Source organism: Pithys albifrons, chromosome 7 (assembly GCF_047495875.1).
Source record: "Pithys albifrons albifrons isolate INPA30051 chromosome 7, PitAlb_v1, whole genome shotgun sequence".
NCBI classification, from domain to species: domain Eukaryota; kingdom Metazoa; phylum Chordata; class Aves; order Passeriformes; family Thamnophilidae; genus Pithys; species Pithys albifrons.
In genome coordinates, this window is record NC_092464.1 from 35882414 (window position 1) to 35905348 (window position 22935).

Genomic DNA, 22935 nt, shown 5'->3' on the forward strand with positions numbered 1-22935 from the left:
CACCTCAGAAGTCACTGTTTTCCACTAAATACTTCTTTGCTATGATTAGAGACTCAGGATATTACAACATATGTGGAAAGAATACTTGAAATTTAATATTTGTTTTAATAGGTCTAAACGGTGCACTCCTCCAAGGTATTATTGCAGCTACACTTTCACAGTGACAGTTTAATAGTTCAAGTTGCAATAACTACAGTGTCCCTTTATTAAATGCTTGCCTGCAGTTGGAAACTAACAAAAGCATCAATTAAAAAAAAAAAGAGATACTTTTGGAAAAGAAAAATGTATGCCAGATCAAAACTCTCTAGCAATGGTCACAACTAAGAAATGTAATGTTCATAAATTGCCCTATTAAAATAGGAACTAAAAATAAATAAACTGTGCTCTTCAGTATTTTCTGGGTGTCTTTTTAATTCCTTCTTCACATTCACATCAGCAAACCAGACATTATATTGGTCATGCCAGGAACTACATTAAGATGCTGCTCCACAGTAACAAATATGTTACCGCAAGCTTTTGTTGCCAACTTCAGATGCCAATGGAAAGTCCTTCATATAAATAGTCTAATTTGCCTTCAGGAACGTGACAAAATAGTTACCAACACTGGGTGTGATGCATGTCTGGGACAAACGGACTGGTTGGCAAACCCATAATTTCACCTCTTTGGAAACACAGCCTGAAGAGCTAAAATCTGTGCAGTTCCTGCTTAGCCTTTGCTGCATTACAGTAGCTTTTAACTACTGTTTTTCTCACCTATTTAGGTACAAAAACCAGAGGGTAGGTTGGCTCTGATTGCCAGAAGCTTTATCTAGAAACAAGAGGTGATATAGATGAACTGGCCTGGAAAATTATTTCCCTGTAAACATACTCCAAGGGGACCAAATCACAAACCACTATGAACAACCCCTTTTCCTGATCAATAGTCACAGTATTCCAGAAGTGGGAAGGAGTACCACTTGGACATCAGAACATACCTGTCTTCCCACTGTTTTTATCTCGCCCATGCAGATCTCTGAGCAAAACTGTTATTTTTCAACCCTGTTCTCAAAACTATTTCCACTGCCTGATGAAAACAGCCTCCCTGAACCCTGCCCTCACCAAAACACAGAAACATGGCACTGCAGATCAGCTGCAGCTACTTAAAAAGCACCGCGCATCAGCCTGTGTTGAGTGACTTCTTTCAGTTGTCCCAACCAGAAGATTCTTACACCAACAGCCACTCTAAGTTACAAAAGGCAATGATAACAAAAGGCATAGATCAAACACTTTACACACAGCAATTAAAGCAGAAAGAGGTTTTAAGAGGCACAGAGCAGTCAAACTAAAGTGAACTTACTTTTGTAGTTGTATTCATGTACACTTTTTATAAAAACAAACAAACAAAAAATCCACATTAGTAACTGGTAAAATAACTGGCTATAGAAAGAAAATGAACTTAAAGGTAAGAAAATATCTAACCATCTTTTTTAGCTCATGATACATTATGGCTTTATGCTTATTTATTTTCAAGCAAATCCATGATACTTAGTTATGTAAGATTCTTAACACTGAGAGATATTTCAATGTAATGGCTGAACTAGAAAGCAATTACAGTTTTCCACAGAACAACATCTATAAAAATTCTTCATATGACACAGGTACAGGATTCATTTGTATGACCAGAACATGGAACTTTACTGAATTATGTAGAATGTTCCACATTCTGGCCAGGTAATTCAGGCTTTTCTGTTCTACAGTGCACTCTCAAGTATGCTGAAAAACACCCGTTACTCCAATACTTCAACAAACAAGGTGAAGTATAAAGATGAAAGCCAGGTGATTATACACTTATTACCTATTTTTTCCTATTTAACCTCTTTTAGGACTTTGCTGACCATCACCATCATCAAAAAGAATCTTTCTTACTTTTTAAACTGTACTTAATTATTCATTATTCATTCTTAAATTACTACTGTATTTGAGACCCTCAATAATCTACATCCTCTGGTACCCAGACCCGATGCTATATGAGAAGTCCTAGATTTGTCACTAGACTAACAAACCAATTTTCTTACTTCTTTTCAGTATATGAAATGACCTTCAGAGTGAGAGAAACTAAAACAAACAAACAAAACCAAAACAAAACAAAAAAATCAACAGGAAATCAAATAACATGTTCTATTTTACCCTAGAACAACATCCAGCAGCACTCTCCTACTACACAAGTAACACAAAGAAGTTATGCAAACCTACTGCTGGCAGGACTGGGAATGGAGGCCACATCTCAGCTGCAGCAGTGATCCACACAGCAGCCCTGCTGCTCAGACACATCACCTTCACTCTCCTGTTTGTACCCAGTACTTCAGTGCCACAGGATCAGACCCCTTGTCAAACCCACCAACAAAACATGGGATTTATTGGCAACGCTTCATTCCTATCTAATACCAGGGGGCGAGGGTGAGGGTCAGGGTGGGCAGACAAAAAATCCTTTAGTTCTATGGGTTTGTTTTGTTTGTCCCTTCTTCACAGAACTGTAGCACAGGTGAATTTTTATTTTACTTTGTGGTTACTTACTACAGAAAAGAGACATGAAATTAAGAGCTGTGCTGGATGGCCAATAGTTTAGCACAGAAATCATACAGATAACCCTGACTGCTACAGGGTACCAGTGGTACAATATGAGGAACTTCCCTTTCCATTATTACATTTTATGTTGGAAAAAACACACCAACTTACAGATAAAGCAGCTTTAGAATGTTCCAGTTTAAATTTGTTTTAGTGTCACAAAGCACAATATACAGTAAGATACAGGTGTTTCATGTTTAAATCACTTGTCACATATGTCAATATTACCATTGTAAATAGAAATGGGGACCACTTTTGAACATTGGGAGAGATCTGTGTAATTCTATGATTCCTTCAAAGGAAGTGCTTGTTTGGCTTCGGCATGAGAAGAGCAAGGAGCATATTGACACCAGTTCCAGAGAGGATCAGATGTTTATCCCTCTCAGCTAAGATCAAGTGCAATGGGGTTATAAAAACTACCTATTGAATTACCTGAACTATCAATTTTCATGGCAAGAAATACTATCTTAATAGGTCTAGGAGGAGGAAAAAATGTTCTGATTTTTAACAATCACTTCAATAGTGAAGTTTACACCTTTAAATAATTTTTGACAGTGCACCAGCATTCCCTTCACAGAATTATATTCTTAACTGATAGCTGACATGAAATATTTCATTTTCACAATCTTTTCAAAAGCACATATCATAGCAGTTTTGATTACAAACAAAAATGGCACAGTTTACAACAGTAACAGTCCTCCAGATCTTCAAAAAAAAGCCTTAACCAATACTGATTTATAAAACGCAATGCTGAAATAATTTAATTAGCTAAAACTAATTGCTGAGAAGTACATAAAATTCAAACCAGCCACACCAATCTAATCAGCAAGAGCAGGAAATGTTGAGGATCCCCATTAACTAATAGAGACATTAAATGTATCCATTATCATGCAAGATTTTCCTTTCTGTCAAGTCTCAAAAGCTCAGGATTGTACCCAGAAATAGTAATAATTTTTTTAAACATGTATATGTATATACATGTACACACACATGCACTTAGAGATCAGCAAAAGCCATGCATGTAACAGAAAGTGTATCCAGTTTGACATATGTGACACATGTGATTTAAGCCTGATTCACGAGACAAGCAACCACAGTTACTCGAGCTTTCTTGGGGAAAGGGAAGGGAGAAGCAATTCCTTCCCCTCTGATTTTAATTGAAGCCTCAGAAGAGTTCACTTTCCAAACAATTGTTTAATAAAGTTTCTATAAATCAGTTTTGTCTTAAAAAGCTGAACATTTTCAACTTGCAGAGAAGACAAGCCTTTTTGAAACACAGTTTAGGCAGATAGGGCTACACTCAATTTGCTCTTTCTTCACCAAAGATTACAGCAGCAGACAGAATACAATACATACTTTCTAAATCTAAACTGAGCCTGTGACCCACGAGGCTGGTGTGGCATGAAGAGAGAACAATCCTCTTCCTGAAATAGCCCATTTGGTATCTGTACATCAACTTACAGTTGCACATAGCAACTCATGTGATGAAAGACCACCCATTTCAGAAAGTCTCTAAATGCAACACTACAGTAGAAGACACCTTCTGTTTTAAGAATAATGCTCTAATACAGCCCAAACCAGATGCAATAATGAGACATGACCATAACATCAAACAGTTACCACAGGCTAGCTCCAGGAAGCCAAATGAGCAGACTCAACTCACTTGGCTTTAAAAGAATATTGAGCCAATTGTGATTAAAGATAAAATATTGTAAGAGAGTAAATGAAGCTGGATGATAACAGAAGGAAAAAACCCACCACATTTCATCACTAACAACTTTCCCAGATGAATGCCATTGTCACAACAAAGACACACAACAGCTCTATCTTCAGTTTACTTCTGGGCAAAATAAATTCACAGAACACTGCCTGGTCTCCAGTTAGAGAGTCCAGCCCATGCACAGGGGAAGGGAGGATGGAAGGAATCTCAGCTATTAAAATACAAAGTGCAAAATAATGAGTTGCTCTTGAGAGGGGGAAATGACTCTGCAGAGGCATTGGAGGGAATGACTCTGGAATTCAAACAACTGTACTGAAGCACTTTGATAGCCAAGTGGAAAAAACCCAACATATACAATACAGTGGCCTAACACAATCCACAATGGTCAAAACAGTTTACCGTGATCCTGCTCTGTTTTAGGAAATATAAATAACTAGGAATAACTTCATTTTCTTCACTTTTCCCCTCCTTCTGTTAACAACAATTTGTAACACATAACTCAGGAAGCAACTTTGGACCTAGACTATGTAAAGACATATTCCCTCCAGCCAAATACATACAGATAACAAAAACACAAGGAAAAGAACAAAATGCACACACAGACACAACGAAAAACCCACTAGGCAGTCTACTTCGTTTCTATCAGACAATGGGAGAATTTATATGCTCATTTATCTCCAATAAACAGCATTTAAGAGATAAATGTAAAAACTACACTAAATACTGTAGGAGGACTAGGATTGCCATGGTGGGAAGCCATGGCCATGCATGATAAGGATCTGCCAATGCTGAAGAAGGTGGCTGTGAAATGCCATTTTGTCCTGCATGGATTCTAACCACACCTTGGGTGTTACCAGGCCAAGATGCACACGTGTTCTGTTAAAAGGGAGGTGTATAAACAGAAAGGAATTTAAAAAAATTACAAGGTAAAATGTAAAAACCTCCAGATTTTGACTCTTCCAGCTACAATATAACTACTAGGCAGTATGAAGTAACTCTTTTCAAAGGTAGCAAAAGATTACTCGCTTTCCTATTTAAGCACATCCACTCACTTCCTATTTATTTGCAACTCTTTGACATAACTTGGGAAAGAATATAATCCCAAACCACTACCACATACAAACTGAAATCTAGCAGAGCTTTCTGTAATAGATGATAAAAAAATAGCAGAAAGATACTATATCTCTATAGCTCCATAGCTATGAATGCTAAACCTGACTTAGACACAGCTCCCTCATACTGGTATTTATCAGCTGGCATTTCTCAGCTATAAATTCTGCAGAATGCTTTTAAATGTCATAATAGACATACCAAACTAAATATTTGCTCTTGGTTTACATCTCTTCAGAAGAATGGGCCACTAGCGAACATTTAGATGTCAGCCTTTGCCTTTTAGTATCACTCTTGTTCTGATGCATTTGGAGAAGAAACAGCTACACATATTCCTGTAGCGTTAAGCCCTAAATGGTTTGTGTCACTCTGCTGTAATAAAACTATTTCTAATCCATGTAAAGAGTTTATACTCTATTATCTGGCACAGTGTCAAACATTAGAATTAGAATTTTAACAGAAATACAGTAACTGCATGCTGTTCAAATCTTGAATTTCACCCAGTGCAACAAACTCATTTCAGTACAATTTTTATGTCTGCAGCGCCTGAGTTTGCTGTCCCACAAACAGGACATATAAATACAAGTTCTCATTCTTACTAATGTCATCATTAGGCTTCATTATTAAACCTACCTACTTAAACCCCAGACTATTTTCTTATATTGTGTAATGAGTACCACGCTGTATATGATATGTATGTGCTGTACTCAATTTAAAAAGAACCGGTGCCTAATGGCATCACACTTAACCAGTCTCACTTTCTGTAAGTTGGTCTGATGCAACTGTGTAAACAAACTGAAGTTACCCACGCATGGCAGAACTAACATCACTAACATTTGAAAAGAATATAGAATTAGGTCTGCAAAGCTATACTCCTGCTTCCCAATATTTAGTGCATATATAGGCTTTACTTAGCCTAGTACATAAAATTTACAGCTCAAAAATTAGATAAGTTTTAAAGTGATTAGTACAGATAAAAGCAGTCTCAAAACAAAATTAAAACATATTCAAAGCTAATGATGTTTGGTTTTACCTGAAAATTAACATCTTCTTTCTTAAATATTAGCGCTCGAACCTCATCAGGATCTCCATTAAATATAGCTTGAACCAATGGCGGCTGAAATGAAGAAAAAAACACATCTTAGAATAAAACCCCATTTTAGGTTTTAATGACACACATACAGTTTTTTGATACATAACAGAAACAAGGTAAGGACCAAATAAAACATCCCAGGCAGTAAATAAAGAAACCAGCAACAGTATTTTGAACCAAAGAAATTCCAAGTTTTAAAAACTTCAAACATACATACTCAAAGTCAAAGATATATATATACACACACACACACACATATATATATATATATATGTCTATATGAAAAAAAAAGGCCCAGAGGACAAGCTTGTAGCAGCTGAAAAGAGAACACCTCATAATAAAATTAGGGCTGTTGTTATGTGCTGCACATTCTATACAGTATAAGAAAAAAATCCCCTTTTACATTAGCAAGTGACTTAAGTTACTGGAAGTCTTTCACCTGCTCAGACAGAGTGGGAAAGCAAAGTGCATCAGATAAGCATGGTAACAAATTCACACTCACATACATCTATTACTAAATATAGAAGGATTTCTTAGTAAGTAAGAAAAGCTGCTGAGGTATGCTAGCATGATTGAAGTCAGTCTCTTGACAAAATAAAATAATTTAAAGCAATAAGAGCACAGTCTCCAATGTTGTTCATTTCCAGAAAGAGGTCCCTTGAATTTAACAGTTATGTCAAGGCTGTGACTTATGTTAATTTAGCTTAGGTTTATTTTAGCTTAGAATTGCTCTTGCTTGATATAACTATATACTCTATCAGTTCTCAAAATAAACACAGCATATTATTATAATACAAGGCTTACATCTGTTACTAAACCAGTTCTACATAAATGTACCACTGAAGAGCGAGGAGTGGAGCAGAGAAACCCCATTTACTTCAAATACATTTCCCCAAGCCTTCTAAAACCCCCGTTATTATACAAGAGTTGAGACCTGTTATTGCTGCACCACAGATAAGGTTACATGAAAAAGAATGCACCCTTGCAAGTATAAATTCTACCACTAAGTTTCAGCTTTTTTCATCCTTACCATAGGAAGATTTGACCACCTTGTCTTGTTTCAACATTGTATGTATTAATCTTAGGAAAATAACTACTGGTATTTGCCACAGAAGTGTAAACGGGAAATATGCCAACAAACAACATGCCTTACCAGCACATTTCCAGAGGGTGATGGACGTAAAGATAAATTTTCCTGAGGTAAATTGGAAATAAATGTGGGAGAATCATCTTCCTCCTCCTCCAAAACAACAATACAGACTCGACTCATTCGATCCGTTTGAGGAAGCAAAAGCAAACAAAAAAATGCCACCAATGGTACTTTTGGAACGCGAGGGCAGGTATCGCAACAGTGACCATAGAGGAAACACCTTCACCTGTTTCACGAACTTGCGAGTGCCACCGCTGCTCTATCAGCATTTAAAAAGGGACACTCCAATCCCCCGTCACACTTCATTTTTCAGGTTTAAGCACCCTGAGACGTTCGAGATACTGTCGAAAAATAACTTGTTCTTTTTAAAATAAAAAATCCCTAGGCATGGAAACCACAATAACGAAACTGGAAGAGCTGATAAAAATATCCGAAGATGCAATTCCGTTCCAACAGCACTCACTGTCACACACAGCTGTCCTTTCCCGAGCAGATTTGTCTTTGTTAATGTCCCAACTTCCACGGCGTCCTCCTACCCCCACAGTGAAACTATTGTTGCCGAAGACACGACTCTGTGCTACCAGGGAGGAAGGGGCACAATTGTCCCGCTACGCAAGGTCAGTCTCGCAGCGGCCGCTCCGGTGCCTGGCAGGGAACGCGCTCCGCGATCATCCTGCCCTGCCGCAGCCTCCCCTCCCTGTGTCAGGAACAGGCCGGCCGGGAAAGCGCATCTCGGCTCCAGCAGTTATTCAGGATCTCCTTTAGAGAAAATAATTCTTTCCCATGCAAGAAAAATAGCTGCAACGTGCAGCACGGCTGCAGCACATTTACATGCGATGAGTCAGACCAGAGGGACAATGAACTCCTGGAATAAGATTGCCGGTGGAATCCAGCCTCTTCCAGACGGCAGCAACGCAGCCGCTGTTACTCCGTCAGGGACACAAGCAAAGCGGAGCGGGCATTTTTCCTTCACCGGGCAGTAGCTGTGGCTGCTCCATCAGGGAATGCGCAAGGCACAAACACTGTCGAAGAGGAATGCTCCAGCAAAACAAGCTAGCTACTGCACACAAAAGCTCAAATTACTCCCTTAGACGGTTTCTGCAAAAGCAGTTCATCACTCAAGTGCTTCTTTTGATCACTGTGTGAATGCAGTTCCCATGATAGTCTTCATTCAGATTGAGGGGGAGGGGAAAAAAATCAGACACCGTGCATCTTCTCTGAGCCAACTTCTTCATTCGAACATCTGTCACTGCGCCAACCTCATTCTCCTCTTCAGTCAGAGCTTCTGCTTATCAGTTTTTTTCCTTGAAAAACTGAATTATACAATCGGCAGAGAGGCTTGCAAAGCTCCAAGGAAGAGGCTGCTGTCGGTCCGCAGGAGCAGCGCCCAAGCCCCGGCACGGCAGCGCTCCCTGCGCAGCCCTGGAGAGCAGCGCCCGCAGCCCGGCGGTGGGAAATGCCCAGCAATGCTCACATGGCACACTTACAGACAGCCCGGCCACCGCTCCCAGCGCAACTTCCTCTGGCACACAAAAAAAGCGCCTTTTTCTTTCTGGAGGGGCAGTCTGCAGTTACGGCTGCGCCACTTTGGTGACTAATGCAGCTGAAAACGTAAAAATCCTGAAACTGAAGAAAGAGCGCCTGCTTAACATTTTCCACTGAAAGCCGCAAAGAAATGTGGTGTTCTAGCTCTGCTGACTGACTACTGCTTAGGCAGTAAACAATTCCAGCACTTCTAACTGCTTTCATATGGCACCGGTCAGAGCAGTAAAACAATCCTTGCTTAATTCACTGAAGACAAAAAATCCCACATAAATCCTCTGAAAATTAAATGAAAAGTAAAATATTAAAGTAATACTTCGACTATTAAAAAGCCAGGTATTAATGACCAAACCCATGGGTTTTTGCAACTAGTACAGGCAAACATACCCTTGAAAAAAATTACATAATGCATAATTTGAATATAACACTGTCATTAAAATATACCATAATAATGAAGTATAATATAAAGCCCTACAACTTGCTGAATAAATACTTCAGCTTGAATCTGCCTAAATGGTGCCAGTTTGTGGGTGTATTATGTAAATGGCTTCTGTCAAAGTTGCTGGATAAGCTTCAGTGTTACAGGCACAGAGGGAGGGGTTTTGCTCCTGCTGTGCAGTATAAAGGCAATTCTGATGTCCTTCAGTGGCTGCTAAGATCAGAACTTGTCAATGGTGAGGAAGTTTATAGCTCATCAATAAAGTATTTGCACACAGGTTTCTCATATGAATCCAGGAAGAGAGAAGAACAGGTATAAATGGTGCGTTAAATGGTTTGGATATAAATAGATATGCTGAATTTCCACCTCTGGGGGCCACAGGGAGGAAAAGCTCAATTAGCTCTCTCTTGCAATAATGCCTACCCTACAATAGCTTCACTGCAACATAATAAATTGCTTAAACACTCCCCTGGTCCCCCTGATACTTCATGTTGGTGAAGGTTTTTGTAATTGCAAAAGACCACCTTGGCCAAGGGCTCCCTGAGCTCAAGACTCCTGGCCTGGCAGAATAAAGCACCAGTTTTTGATTCACCACGAAATTTCAGATTAAAATTTCCCAAGACTCACAAACATCTTTATAAATATATTCTGTTCATTACATAGAGTCTAGTTGTTTTGAAATTTCATACTTCTGGTCTTCATAACAAAAAGGCAATTATTTGTACACTACACTGCTTTGTTCGAGCATTCCAACCATGTGTTACAACAAAATGACACAGATTCACATGAACACATATGACATGTCCATCTTGGCCACAGCAGAACTAGTTTTAATAGAAACATGGACATCCTCAAGGCTAAGCTACTGCAACACCCCACTGTCTGCTACAGAACACTGAAATCCCAACACAGAAAACAGTTTGCTTTCTCTTTGTGACAAATGCCCCATGGAACAGACACTGTAGCTTATTTACATAACTAAACATTCATTTCAAAAGAAATAAAAATCAGACTTTAAGTCTACTAGTGAAAAATACTGACAAAATGCATACTTGGTTTGCATCCACTACACACAAACTTGCTAGATAATGGTTTTCCAGCTAAGCCCATATGTTTAGTGTAAATGAACACTTTTTGAGAGTCAGTACATTTATACAGTAAGCAAAGGCCAAAGGTTCCATATGCTTTCTCTGGAATTACCAACATTGCTAGGTAGAGATAATGCCCAATTTAGTTCTAATTATCCAAATGTGGGCCATTTTTGACCTTTACAATTAATGCCTTAAAGTCAGCTAGAAATTAAATAGCTAATCTTAAAGAGGACAGGTCTTCACACTCAGTTAATTGTGAAAAAACAGAATATTTTAATCTACTCTGATAATTATTCCAGAGATTTTGCATATAATTAAAATAAAATTAATACAAACTATTTCCCAAAGCAAGTTAACATGTTATATCTTGCCCAACATGATATATTTTTGAATGGTGGCATTACTACAGTCAGAGTTAAAAGCCCACACGTCACAGTTTGCATTAGAAAGAGAACCAACATAACTGAGTCAATATTATATTGATCTCGAAAGCAATTTAAACCACCTAAGCAAGCAGACAAAAAACCCCTACTCACACTAGGCCTGTGTGTGTGCAATTACTTCCACAACCAAAGGAAAACCCAGTTCTAGAAACATTTAATTTTTGCTCACAATGAACTTGCATTTCACCCTCCCATCCCCTTCAACCAAAAGTTGTGCCTTCACCTCAATGCAAACACCATCCCTAATGGTTTCTTCTTTCAACTTCAAAAAACCATCCAAGGTATCCTCTGGTGTGCAAAATACAGTTGCTAATCCTACCTAGCAGGTACTCCGAAAAACAAAAGCTGTCCACAACTCTACTGCAGGAAACCAAACCAATCAATTTGTCAGCAGATTATACAGACTAACAACTTTTAGTGTGGGAGAAGAGGTAACAGAAAGAGAAGGAAAGCAGAGTAAAAATCCAAGAAGATTAATTTAAGCCTCTGCTCCTCAAACTAATTCAGGAATTATAACAGATCTTTACAAAGGTACAAAGAACATTGCATGCAGAAAAAACTCTCTTCAGTTGATACTAATAAAATAACTGAAGACAACAGGCTGTCACCATCTATCTTCTCTAAATGTCACACATTTCCAATAAGAAAACTTACTAAATGAGTAGTAGCAAAGAAGACTCAAATAAAAAAATGCCATGTCTGCTGGGGCTTGAGTGGTGTTCTGTCTGACAGCCTCCACTACAATATCTGTTCACAAAGTAAGATCTCCACACTTAACTCAAATTTTAATGACTGCAATAAGATCTGCATTTTTGCAAAAAACAAACCAACAAAAAAGCCCAACCACTTTTGTGTTGACATGATAGCTGTATGCAAATAAAAAGAACCAAAAGGGTTTCAATTTACATACTACACTTAAGTAAATCAAGTCCCAACACTCCTTCATGGGTGCATATAAAGAGAACACACTACAAGAATGCAACCTGCAGGTTCAGACACAGATGTCAGCCATGCCTGCACCAGACAAAAAACATGAACTCTGAATCAGCTAAAAATAGCAACCTTTCCTATAGATCTGCCCTCTTCTCTAGGAAATGATGAGCAGAAACTGCAGCAACACTGCTGATGACACTGAAAACCTCACCAAAGCACAGTCAGTATCAAAGAATCTACCCAAATGAAGATTTCTCTCTTGCCAATCAGCATTTACCAAATTTTTTCTGGGCTGAGATTTCATGTGATATTTTCTATAATTGAGGGTCTAGAAAAGGAAGGAAATTGTTCTGTCAGTTTGCAGTAAAAACTGAAAAAAATCAGAACCAAGTGAGTCTTGAGTATCAGCTCTGCAAGGCAAATACCCAACCTGTGGAATTTTTCAAAGGACAAAGATTGCTTGCAATAGCTACAGGTCTAAGTAAATAGCTGTGTCCCAGTATTAGCAGATTTGTATCACATATAGACAGAGATGAGTGCTCAGCATCACCATGAATGTAAGTTACAATACTTCTATAATAGTTCTCATGAGTCACTCCTCTGAACTTCTCTGCAGTTTCCTCCCCACTCCTGAGGGAATGAGGTGGAGTCAGGAAAGAGAACAGTCTAAAGCCAGAAATTACTACCTTTCTTCCCAGTTTTGCTCTGCTTGTTCCAGAGCACATGCACAGCTGGGATGCAGGAAAGGGAGAATAGTTTTAACTTCTGGACTCCACGTTTCTGCTTCAAAGGAGAAGCGAAATAACTCTGTTTGCACCTCCAGACACCAGAGGCAGTTCCTATTTCTTTTCCTCATGCAAGTATATAGTCTTTGTTAATCTAGACAACTATTTTACATAGTCATATATTATCTTTGAATTAACACTTTGCAATTAACAAAATCTAGTATTTGAATAATGGTCTCAGCAAAGACTGAGACACAAATACAAACAAAGAAGAAAAATACTCCAGCATTCATTTTAACTTTTCTCAATTGGAGCAGCATAAGAAAAATTAATAATGCAAAATGTCTGTGATTCAGACGCAAACTTAGTTTGTATTCTTAAGCACATTGTAACCTTTTAAAAATACTTCAGAATACTTCTGATCGAAGAACAATAAAATATTTTAAAAGTGTTAGAAGTCTGTAAGTAATTTTCTGTTTAAGACTTCTTCCACATTTTATATATCTGAACAATACACCTGTAGAGAAACTCTTGGCTGAAAAGCCTCACTGCCACCATAGCACAAGATAAATTAATAACTTTAAAAAATGTATCTCTGATATCCAAAATTTGAAGTCTATTGATCAGAAAATATTTGAGAACTGTCCACAAATGAAAAACCAGAAAAGCAAATACTAGTCTTATTTCTCTTTAAAGAAAGTGAAAATATGAGGGTACTTTGTCTTCCGTCAGTGTTTTCCAGCTAGGATGTCACCCACAACACTTCCCTTTGAGGCCAGATTTAAATTCACTGGCAGGAGGGGTTTTGTGTGCCCTTTTGGTGTACAACCCTGTAATCAAAATCAACAATCTATTCTTACATTAATAAACACTGCATAAAACAAGTCCTCCAGTCTGTCTGACTTGAGAGTCTCAAGCTACTTTGTAGAAGAAGTGCATGTGCTCTGCCTGGAGGCTCCTCCTCACCAGATTTATCAGCTGCATCCAACTGCAGCCACCTCCCAGTTTTGACCAAAGCAGAGGGCAGCAATTACACCCAACAGCGTTTCTAAATAATAACCATACGAGTCTGACATTGGTATTGTCAGTCTTGTAAAACCGATTAGAAGTCAGATAATTTCTATTTCAGGGCAGAGAGATCACAAAAAGATGTGCCTGTCCAAATACAATGTTATGAACAGTTAAGGTAGATTTGCATCCAGTGAGACAGACAAATAGATGTTGCCAAACTAGGTAGTATGGTGTGGATTTTGGACAGGAGTCAGGCTGGGAAGAAGGTAAGTGACAGAAGATGACTCCTGTTGGCAAATAGAGAAGATATTACCTTAAAATATCAGTTTGGTCAAAGAGAGAAGCAGGCAAAACACTTTAGCCTTTGTTAAACCCACACAAACACACAATTATTAGCTGTACACTTAAGGCTTTCTGCAAGTATGACAACTTTTTAAAAATACGTTCATAATACAAAAAGCAAGGCCCACACATTGGTTACAAATATTTCTACCTGTTGGCAGAGCAAAGGCAGAAAAGCCACTGATAGGACCGCTACTTCTGGCCTTCTTAGCACCTTCCAACTCAGACCATGTCACCAGCCAGTTCTAGTTTTGGGCACTGAAAATGGCATCAGTTATGATCATAATCACAGTATCCTTCCAGGAATCATTACTGAGGGCAGCAGTTTCAGCTGCGCACACAAGCTCTAAATGCAGAGTTGACAAAAGCACACAAAACAAAAATCAAAGGCTGTCTCAGCAGTCCCTGTTTGCTCCTGCACGTCAAGCACCCTTTCCCAGCACATCCAGCCAGTTGCCGGGAGGTGAGACTGGTCAGGAACGCAACAATAGCTGAGCAAAAATAACAACCCAGACACACTGGAAGACATTAGCCCCCTGTCACAGCTGGCACTGACAGCCTGATGCTTCAGGAAGCAATGCTATTACGTTTTCCCAAGGGGAACAAACAGGTAGCTTGGCTGGAGCAAATGAATGACTGCAGAATTCCTAATCATAGTTTTATATCTTCTATCACACTGCCTTTAAAAGGTTTATGCCAATAGAGTATGCATTCCTCTAAGTTAACTAAAACATGATCCTACTAAATTATATGAGGGCAGCTGGTAAAACAACTAAGAGAATTCCCTTTGGGCATTTGGGCAAACTCATACACTGAGAAGAATTAGTACATCTCCTTTGATCTACTTCTCTACTGATCTGTAGTCACGCTCTGATGAACAGAGGAAGTGCTGATTTTACACATTTCCTCTTTGAAAATGTTTTCCTGCAATAATACTGCTTCTGCAGGGAAAAAAAGAATCAAACTCATCATTTCTTACAAGACAATCTATCCCACATCACAAAGGGTCAACATAACACTTCTCATTATACAATAACCTTGCTTTTCCCTCTTCAGTAGGAACTAAGGGGGCTGCAAATGGTGCATGGTTTGAGCTTCAAGGACAGACACGGTAATGCACAAGACCATCACAGGCCTCTCAGAGACTGCATGCTGGAATGCCAGAAACTCCCTGGGGGTTTCTAATGTATGGTATAGCAGGTTTAACAGCTGCTTCCTGCTCTGATGCACTGAAACCAATTTCCTGTCTGTATCCCAAGGAAAAGAAGCAATTCTCACCTGCCACCTGCTTACTCAAAATGAAACCTGAGTGTGATCTTTCACTGTTACACGGGAAAAGAACAAGTCCCAGCTTCCCTGGATTTGGATGCTTTTCTGGTTTGTCTTTTAACAAACTGCTGTTTATCCAGCAGAGGATTAGGAACACATCACCTTCGGTCTGTAGGCCAGTGAGCTTCCCCACTGAGGCTCATTTACCTGTATGGGCAATACACAGGAACCTTTATCCTCACTCTGGTTCTTTAGCTGAAGGCTGGAAATCCTCTGAAAGCAAAGGTAGCACAGGGCAACACACCCACATTCAGCACTGGACAGTGCTGGTGATGATCAGGAAGTTGTAGCTGAAGCCAAGAAACACAGCATAAAGTTTATCATTACCTCATTAAAACTGCTGAACTGCCATATTGCTGAGCTTCTGAAGAAGAAAATGTTAGTCAGGTAGATGTCTAGAAATGAGAATTGCTCTGCTGCCTATGGTGAATGATCACCAATTCAATCCCAATCTCCACTCTAACTGATGACACATAAAAGCTGTCACTGCAGCATGTTTGATGAGCTTGGGCTGACAGACAAATCAGTCAGTCCCCTCCATGTCACATCAAGGTTATTCCTTCCAATATCATTCTTTATCACAGATATGTCCATGCTTTCCTGTTCTCCTTCTCTTTTCCCTATAAAATTCATTAGCTAACAGATATTTTTTCAGCACCACTTCGTTACACTCAAGTGTGCATAATTTTTGAGTTATGCTCCAAGTTTTGTAGAAAGAACAATGAAACCTGAATTTGACTAAGAGCATATGAAATTATGAGGGAGATGTGGGTTCATAAAAGACACCTTCATTTTAGCAGATAAGAATAGTAGCAGGCAACCACATAAAAATGTAATACAAATCCTAGTGTTCTAGAAGACATTCTACACACTTGAAAAGTGATTATTGTGACTGAATTTTTATCCTGTACCACTTAACACAATTTAGGCAGAAAAATCAAGTCTGTTATGCCAGTCAGTAGAAGGGCTTTCACAGTTTTATGCCACCAACCACATCAATCCTGGTGGGTAAGTTGTCATAGCTACAAAATGTTTGCTTTTATACATTTGTCTGAAACTGCTATGGAATTCCCACATGACCAAAACCAGCACTGGCCGGGAGTGCTCCACCAACATTTAGGAACTTGAGTCACACACATATACTGTTTCCGCTCAGACTATTATCTGAGAAACACTAAAAAAAATGATTCATACCATTTTGAGCCATGGAAGGGAGGAAACAAACATCACATTCAACTATTTAAAACCTTCAGTGATGACTCACATCAGTTTAGGCCATTTCCAGAATCAGCTGCTTTTCTCAAGTTGCAAATTGCAGTTGTCTATTCAAAAGAACCTGCAAGACAGACCTGCTTTCAACAGAACCATGCAACTATCAAAGAATGACCAAAAAGGGAAGGTCTTTTTGGTTTTTTGCCCCCTTTCCCTGCCCCAAACAAAGCACAAACCCCAAGCAGCTCAGTGGATCGTACCTGTGTTAGCCAACTGATAATTATGTTTAAGTTTGATTTGAGCTCTATTTGCAAAAATCAGCTTGGAAATTCTGCTACAGCAGTTTGTTACCTGTCTTGTTACAGCCTTATTAGCAGAGTTTTGTCCTAGCCCATGTCTGGCTTGGACTCACAGCTGTGTTATTTCAGCAGCAAATACTAACGAAATGTTAATCCAGTCACAGAAGCAAGAAGATATAACCAATTAAGAGTGAGGAATAATGAACAGCCCGTGAAAAGCTGACAATAGAGCAGGGCAATGCATCTAAAATGTTATAAAGCACCTCTTGGCCTCCAGTGATTAAATGACCATGTGGGGAAGTAACACAAATTGGACTGAGGAAGGAAAACAAGCCTAAGTAGGAGCTACTATACAGTGCAGACTGCTTTGCCCCTACTAGAAAAACACTGGAAAGAGAAGACTTCCCAAATGTGTCCAGCTTAGGGAAGGAAAGTGAATTTAGCTTTGAATGTCTGTCTGTCATTAGCTCATAAGCATAGCAGTCTGATAAAAAAAAGAACTAAAATGCATTATCAAGAGAAAACTCTACTTAGACAGAGTGATAGCAGCATGTATTTTCTCAGAAGATCACAGGATTTCTACTATTCAAAACAAAGCTCTGATTTTGTCAACAAGAAATAGACAACAAAATCTAACTGCTTAAAAACATCTATTTTACATTTTGGTCATGAGTGAAATTCTCATAGTAGAAAGTTTTGGAAGTCAGTAATACTGGGGGGAGGAAATGTCTGTAATATTTCATAGTTCCAAAATTCTCAACCAGAAGAAAGAAAACAAAAAAACTGTGGCCTTTAAAAGTTTTTGTTCAGATTTTCCTAGCCATTAGTCATGTGAGGGTACAATCTGCTTACACCCCAGGCTTCCCCTCCCTGTCCCACCCAGTGATGAGTGTTGCTGCAGGGAAGGAGGAGGGAGAAGGGGGGAGTTCTGTGGTGAGGGCTGTTGTTCCAGGATGAGCTTTAGGAGGTGAGGGTCCTGAACACATTGATTTTCCTTTAAAGTTTTCTTTTAAAGAATTTTGAAATCAGTTTCTCTCTTACAGAAGTGTTATCAGAGTTGAAACAAAGTAATAAATATTTAACTATAATACTAAAAATGCATGTCACATTCCTACTCGTGCAATACTTTTAATTTAGTTTTGGGTAGATATGAATAGACTGTGACCACAGAAACTACAGTTCAGCTGCCTTGCTCACATGTGGGATTTTTGTTACCATACATATCAGTGGTTCAAAATATTATACCCAAGTGAGCCAAATGATTTCTAGTTGCTATGGATACCACCACTTTTTTTTTCTCTTTTCAGTATGTAAACAGTCAGTGTCTCTGTGTATGATTTATTCTGATTCTCTTTACAATAGTGTGGGTCAATAGCTGCCTCATATGTCACGGTTTGCTGCCTGAGAAAAACTAAATTTCCTAGAAGTTTCTAGGAACCCCTTACACCACCCCCTTGTCCAAGAAAAAGTCCCGTTCTGGCAACTGGAAACACTCTAGAAAACACAGCTGAATAAAATCCCCACACTCACCCACCCACATACACACACTACTACGGGATGAGAGAGCTCATCTGAAACTTCTGCAGCTGCCAAAATGGATGTGGCTTTTCTCAAAACTGAGCAAGGAGAAACTCAGCTGCAGACAAGACTCTTCCACACCTGCTTCCAACCTTCCAAGGAGTCCTCCCTCCCCTGGGCGGCTGCCAGGGCAGTCGCTACAGGACAGGAGCAAGGAGGCAACATTCACTCATAGGTTACTTTTCCAATCAAATTTTTCAATTCAATACTTAGAAGATTAAAAAGCACTTTGCTTAAAAAGCCAAGCAGTCCATTACCAAATGAAATTTCATAAAATATAACAGAGTATTACTTTAGGATGCTAATTAAATTTTTACCAGCCTAGAAAATTTGTTTGTTTGTGGGTTGCTTCTTGTTTTTAAGGTGACAGCTGAGGAAGTGGATGAGTCTGATTTTAACTGCGCGTCACCAGACTCTTCACTCCTCCCTTCCCCACACAATCCTTGCACATTCACATCCCTTTCCTGAGCCAGCACAGGCAACTTGTGTGATCCAACTGCCTCTATTTCTTTTTATTTTTGCTGGTTTGCTGTTTGAGCCAGCTCACTGTGGGCTGGCAGCTGATACAGGAGCAGGGGGAACATTCAAACTGCTACTAGGACAGACAGCAACGCAGCGGCTTCGCAAGCCCCGGCCCATCAGCTCAGCTCCACTCCTTGTATTTCCCTTAAAATATCTCAAAACAGCTTTCATTACACCTGAACTTTTCCAAACCTGGACACTATTACAACCAAGAGCATCATTCCTTAAATACTTTCCAATTACGCAAAACCTTACTTTATGCAAAAAAATCAAGTTTCTCCTCCCACAATTCACATAAATCACTCCCAGTAAGCTTCCATAGGGGGAAAAACCAGCTTGCAACACAGAAATTTCACAGGTTGTGTTAATCAAACTGTCCCTACAGAACTAATAGTATTGAAAAAGCACATGACAGTAAGAAAAGACTTGAGAATTTTAGGGCCCAGAATTTAAAAAAAAAAAAAAAAGCAGACAAAAACAATTATGTATCCAGAATCTCCATATGAGCAATTTATGTACTAAATACAACCACAACAGGCAGTTAAATGCCTCCCTGACATCCGATCCCATCAGATCTCGGAAGCTAAGCGGGGTCAGCCCCGCATTAGTACTTGGATGGGAGACCTCCTGGGAAATGCCGGGTGCTGTAGGTTCTAGTCCTGAGGACTTCAATGTCACTGTCCAAGCTTGCTCGGCCGTGGCAGATGAACCTCAGGACTGAAACGGTGGGGCCAGTTCTGCGCACGCTGAGCATCACCTAAAATCCACTGCGCAGGCTGGAAGGGCACACCCACGTGGGGACAGCCCTTCCCAAATCTTCGTTCGCGAAGCCGAGCCACACACACACACACACACACACAACCACAACAAGATAGTTACAACTTTATACCACTACCTGTACATGATTTAAAAGTTAAAACTTGTGGTTTGGGGCTTGGAGGAGTTTTTGTGGTTTTTTTAATTTATCTATCAGGATTATTTTGGGCTTCATTTCTTCTAAAATCTTCTTAACACTTACTTCAATCAGTGATTTATTCAATTAAGACAACATCTAGAGGAGAACTTGCAAGGTAAATTTTGGCCAGCAAAAGGCTTTATAAAGGAATATTTATAGAATCAGAAAGATGGTACCAAAACACAATTCATAATATACAACACACAAGAGCATATTACTTATTTAAAACATTAAGAATATTAAGGTCTATACACCCTTGCCTCTAAAAATCCATAGGATTACATATTTTAGAATCTACAAATAAATAAATCCCATTCAGCAAACAGGCAGGTATGAAAAGGGCAAGTATTTGGTCAAGTTTTTGCAGAAATAAGGAGACAGGACATCATGCATCCATTGTTTTCTACCACTCTTTGGCAACACAACTTTTATAAAAGCATTATGAAAAACAAGAAACAGGTTTCTATAAAATATAAATACAATGAATTGTTTATGAGTGAATATGTATTATTATTGTCATTATTATAATCACTGTTATGGTTAATGAATATGTTAGAAACACTTCAGCATTTGGTAAGAAGTCAGTAATATCATTTAGAACAGTTCTACTTATTCAGATTTTACGTACCCAGCTGAGGAGTGTCTTCCCCAGCACACACTTCCCACAACCAGCCTACTCAGAGTGTGTGCTAATGAAGAGGGAACACCACTGAACTCATGAACTGGTGTGCAAAATAAACTAGAATCTAGAAATACACCAATAAACTTATACATCTGCTTTTCCAGAAGAAGTGTTGATGTCCCAAGTTTCTTTTTGGATGTACACTGACACCTCATGGACATTTAAAAATATTTAAGTCTACCCTCCCTTAGTTCTATTTTTTCTCTCTTTAAAAAAAACCTCCAATTATTTATTTTGTTTTAATGAACTCCTGTCCTCTTTAGAAATGCACAGGACATTATTTGGTCTCTTGCTCATTTTGTCTTAAGAAACTACTTGGCATTAATTTTTGCTGCGCAGGAGGGGTCCCTGCTCCCCCCCAAACAGTGAATCATGGAACACAGAAAGAGAAGGTCCCTCTTCTCTTCAGCCCCTCCAAATGGCAGAGAAGCAACCACAGATGCTGTAAAACTCCTCACAGAGCAGGGATCAGGAAGCTAAATAGCACATGAAGAATGAGGTTGGAAATGTTCTTCCCCAAATGACAGAAACTGATTTTGAATAATTGTCTGGTGCTAAGCAAAAACCCTTTACTCTTTGAAGTCCAAGAAAACTTTCATAGTTAGGCACACGATTACCTGAGCACATTAACAAATTTTGCCACTTAAAGTTCAATTTATGGCAAAGTAGTACCAAGTTTTATTGAGCAATGTTGTACCATAGAAAACAAATGCAAAAGGTGAGGTTCCTTCCAGATTCTCATCCTAGAGTGGAAGTTACTTTACACTTTTTTCAACAGGCTGTCTAATATGTATGAAAAAACCCCAAACCTCTGCCATTTCTTGTCTCTTGACTGAGGCAGAAAACACAAAGAAACCCAACACCACAGACCAAGATAAAACTCCACAGCATATCTACATAAATAGCCAAGCCACACACTACACATCTCAAGACCAATAAACTGACAAACTACTCCTTGCTAAATACAATTATAAAGTGCTCAACAGTGAAAAATGAAAGAGTAATATACATGTAATAGGCCTGTAATGTTATTTGCTAGGGATGTTACCAGACTCCTCTAAAATACCATAGAGCTAATTTAATTAACATTATCCAAGAAATATTAATATCCAGAGAAAAAAGGCTTTCTTTTGAAACATTCATCTTTACCTAAATATGCAAGACAAAGCCATTTAGAGGATATTGTCAGTTCTTAAAAATGAAAAGCAGCTCCATTACGTCATTTCTTTAGAGATACTACTTCAAATTTCTTCATCTTCTAAAAAGTAACACTTTCAATCTGCTCTCTAAAGTATTTACAACATTCATGAATGCAATATTTAAACATTTTGGCAAAGTCTGTGAAGCTTTCCATTTAAAAAAAAATAAAATTATAGGGGGAAAAAAGTAAAAATAAACCTTTACTCTATCTCCTTCCCATGCCTAAGGGAAGAGGAAAGGACTCTCAAGCATTTACTTTACTTAATACAAGCTTTGTTTTCTATCTTTTGAAGAAGCATTCTTGTAACATTAAAACCTAACCAAGAAGGACAAAAAGATAAGCTTTCTATCCCAGAAGAACTTCCAATCAGCTTTTTGTCCCACAGAACTCCTTGCTTTAACAGAGATGGAACAAGCAAATTGCCAGTCAGACTATTTTTACAACATATTCCCTCCCAGCCCTGCCAAAAAGCAGCAGCTGATAAATTCATAGAATCATAGAATCGTTTGGGTTGGAAAAGACCTCCAAGATCGAGTCCAACCCTTGGTCCGACTCTAGTCCATTTACTAGATCATGGCACTCAGCGCCACGTCCAATCTGCGTTTAAAAATCTCTAGGGATGGTGAATCCACCACCTCTCTGGGCAGCCCATTCCAATGCCTGATTACTCTCTCTGGAAAGAATTTTTTTCTGATATCCAACCTAAATTTCCCCTGGCAGAGCTTAAGCCCGTGCCCCCTTGTCCTACTGCTGAGTGCCTGGGAGAAGAGACCAGCCCCTACCTGGCTATAACTTCCCTTCAGGTAGTTATAGACAGGGATGAGGTCACCTCTGAGCCTCCTCTTCTCCAGGATAAACAACCCCAGCTCCCTCAGCCTCTCCCCATAGGGCTTGTGCTCCAGTCCCTTCACCAGCCTTGTTGCTCTTCTCTGGACTCGCTCCAGCACCTCAATA

General features: G+C 39.1%; 1 protein-coding gene across 4 annotated transcripts in view; it reads right to left on the reverse strand.

Annotated features, from left to right (window-relative positions):
• Positions 1 to 22935, reverse strand: part of ANKRD28 (ankyrin repeat domain 28) — a 118315-nt gene that overhangs the window by 66358 nt on the left and 29022 nt on the right. For 2 of the 4 annotated variants that reach the window (XM_071561030.1, XM_071561032.1), the window contains exon 2: positions 6468 to 6551. In XM_071561030.1, the coding sequence (XP_071417131.1) occupies positions 6468 to 6551 (84 nt within the window). Of the gene's footprint in view, positions 1 to 6467; positions 6552 to 7680; positions 9048 to 22935 lie in introns of those variants that run through there. The other 2 variants (XR_011698318.1, XM_071561029.1) reach the window with 2 other exon arrangements.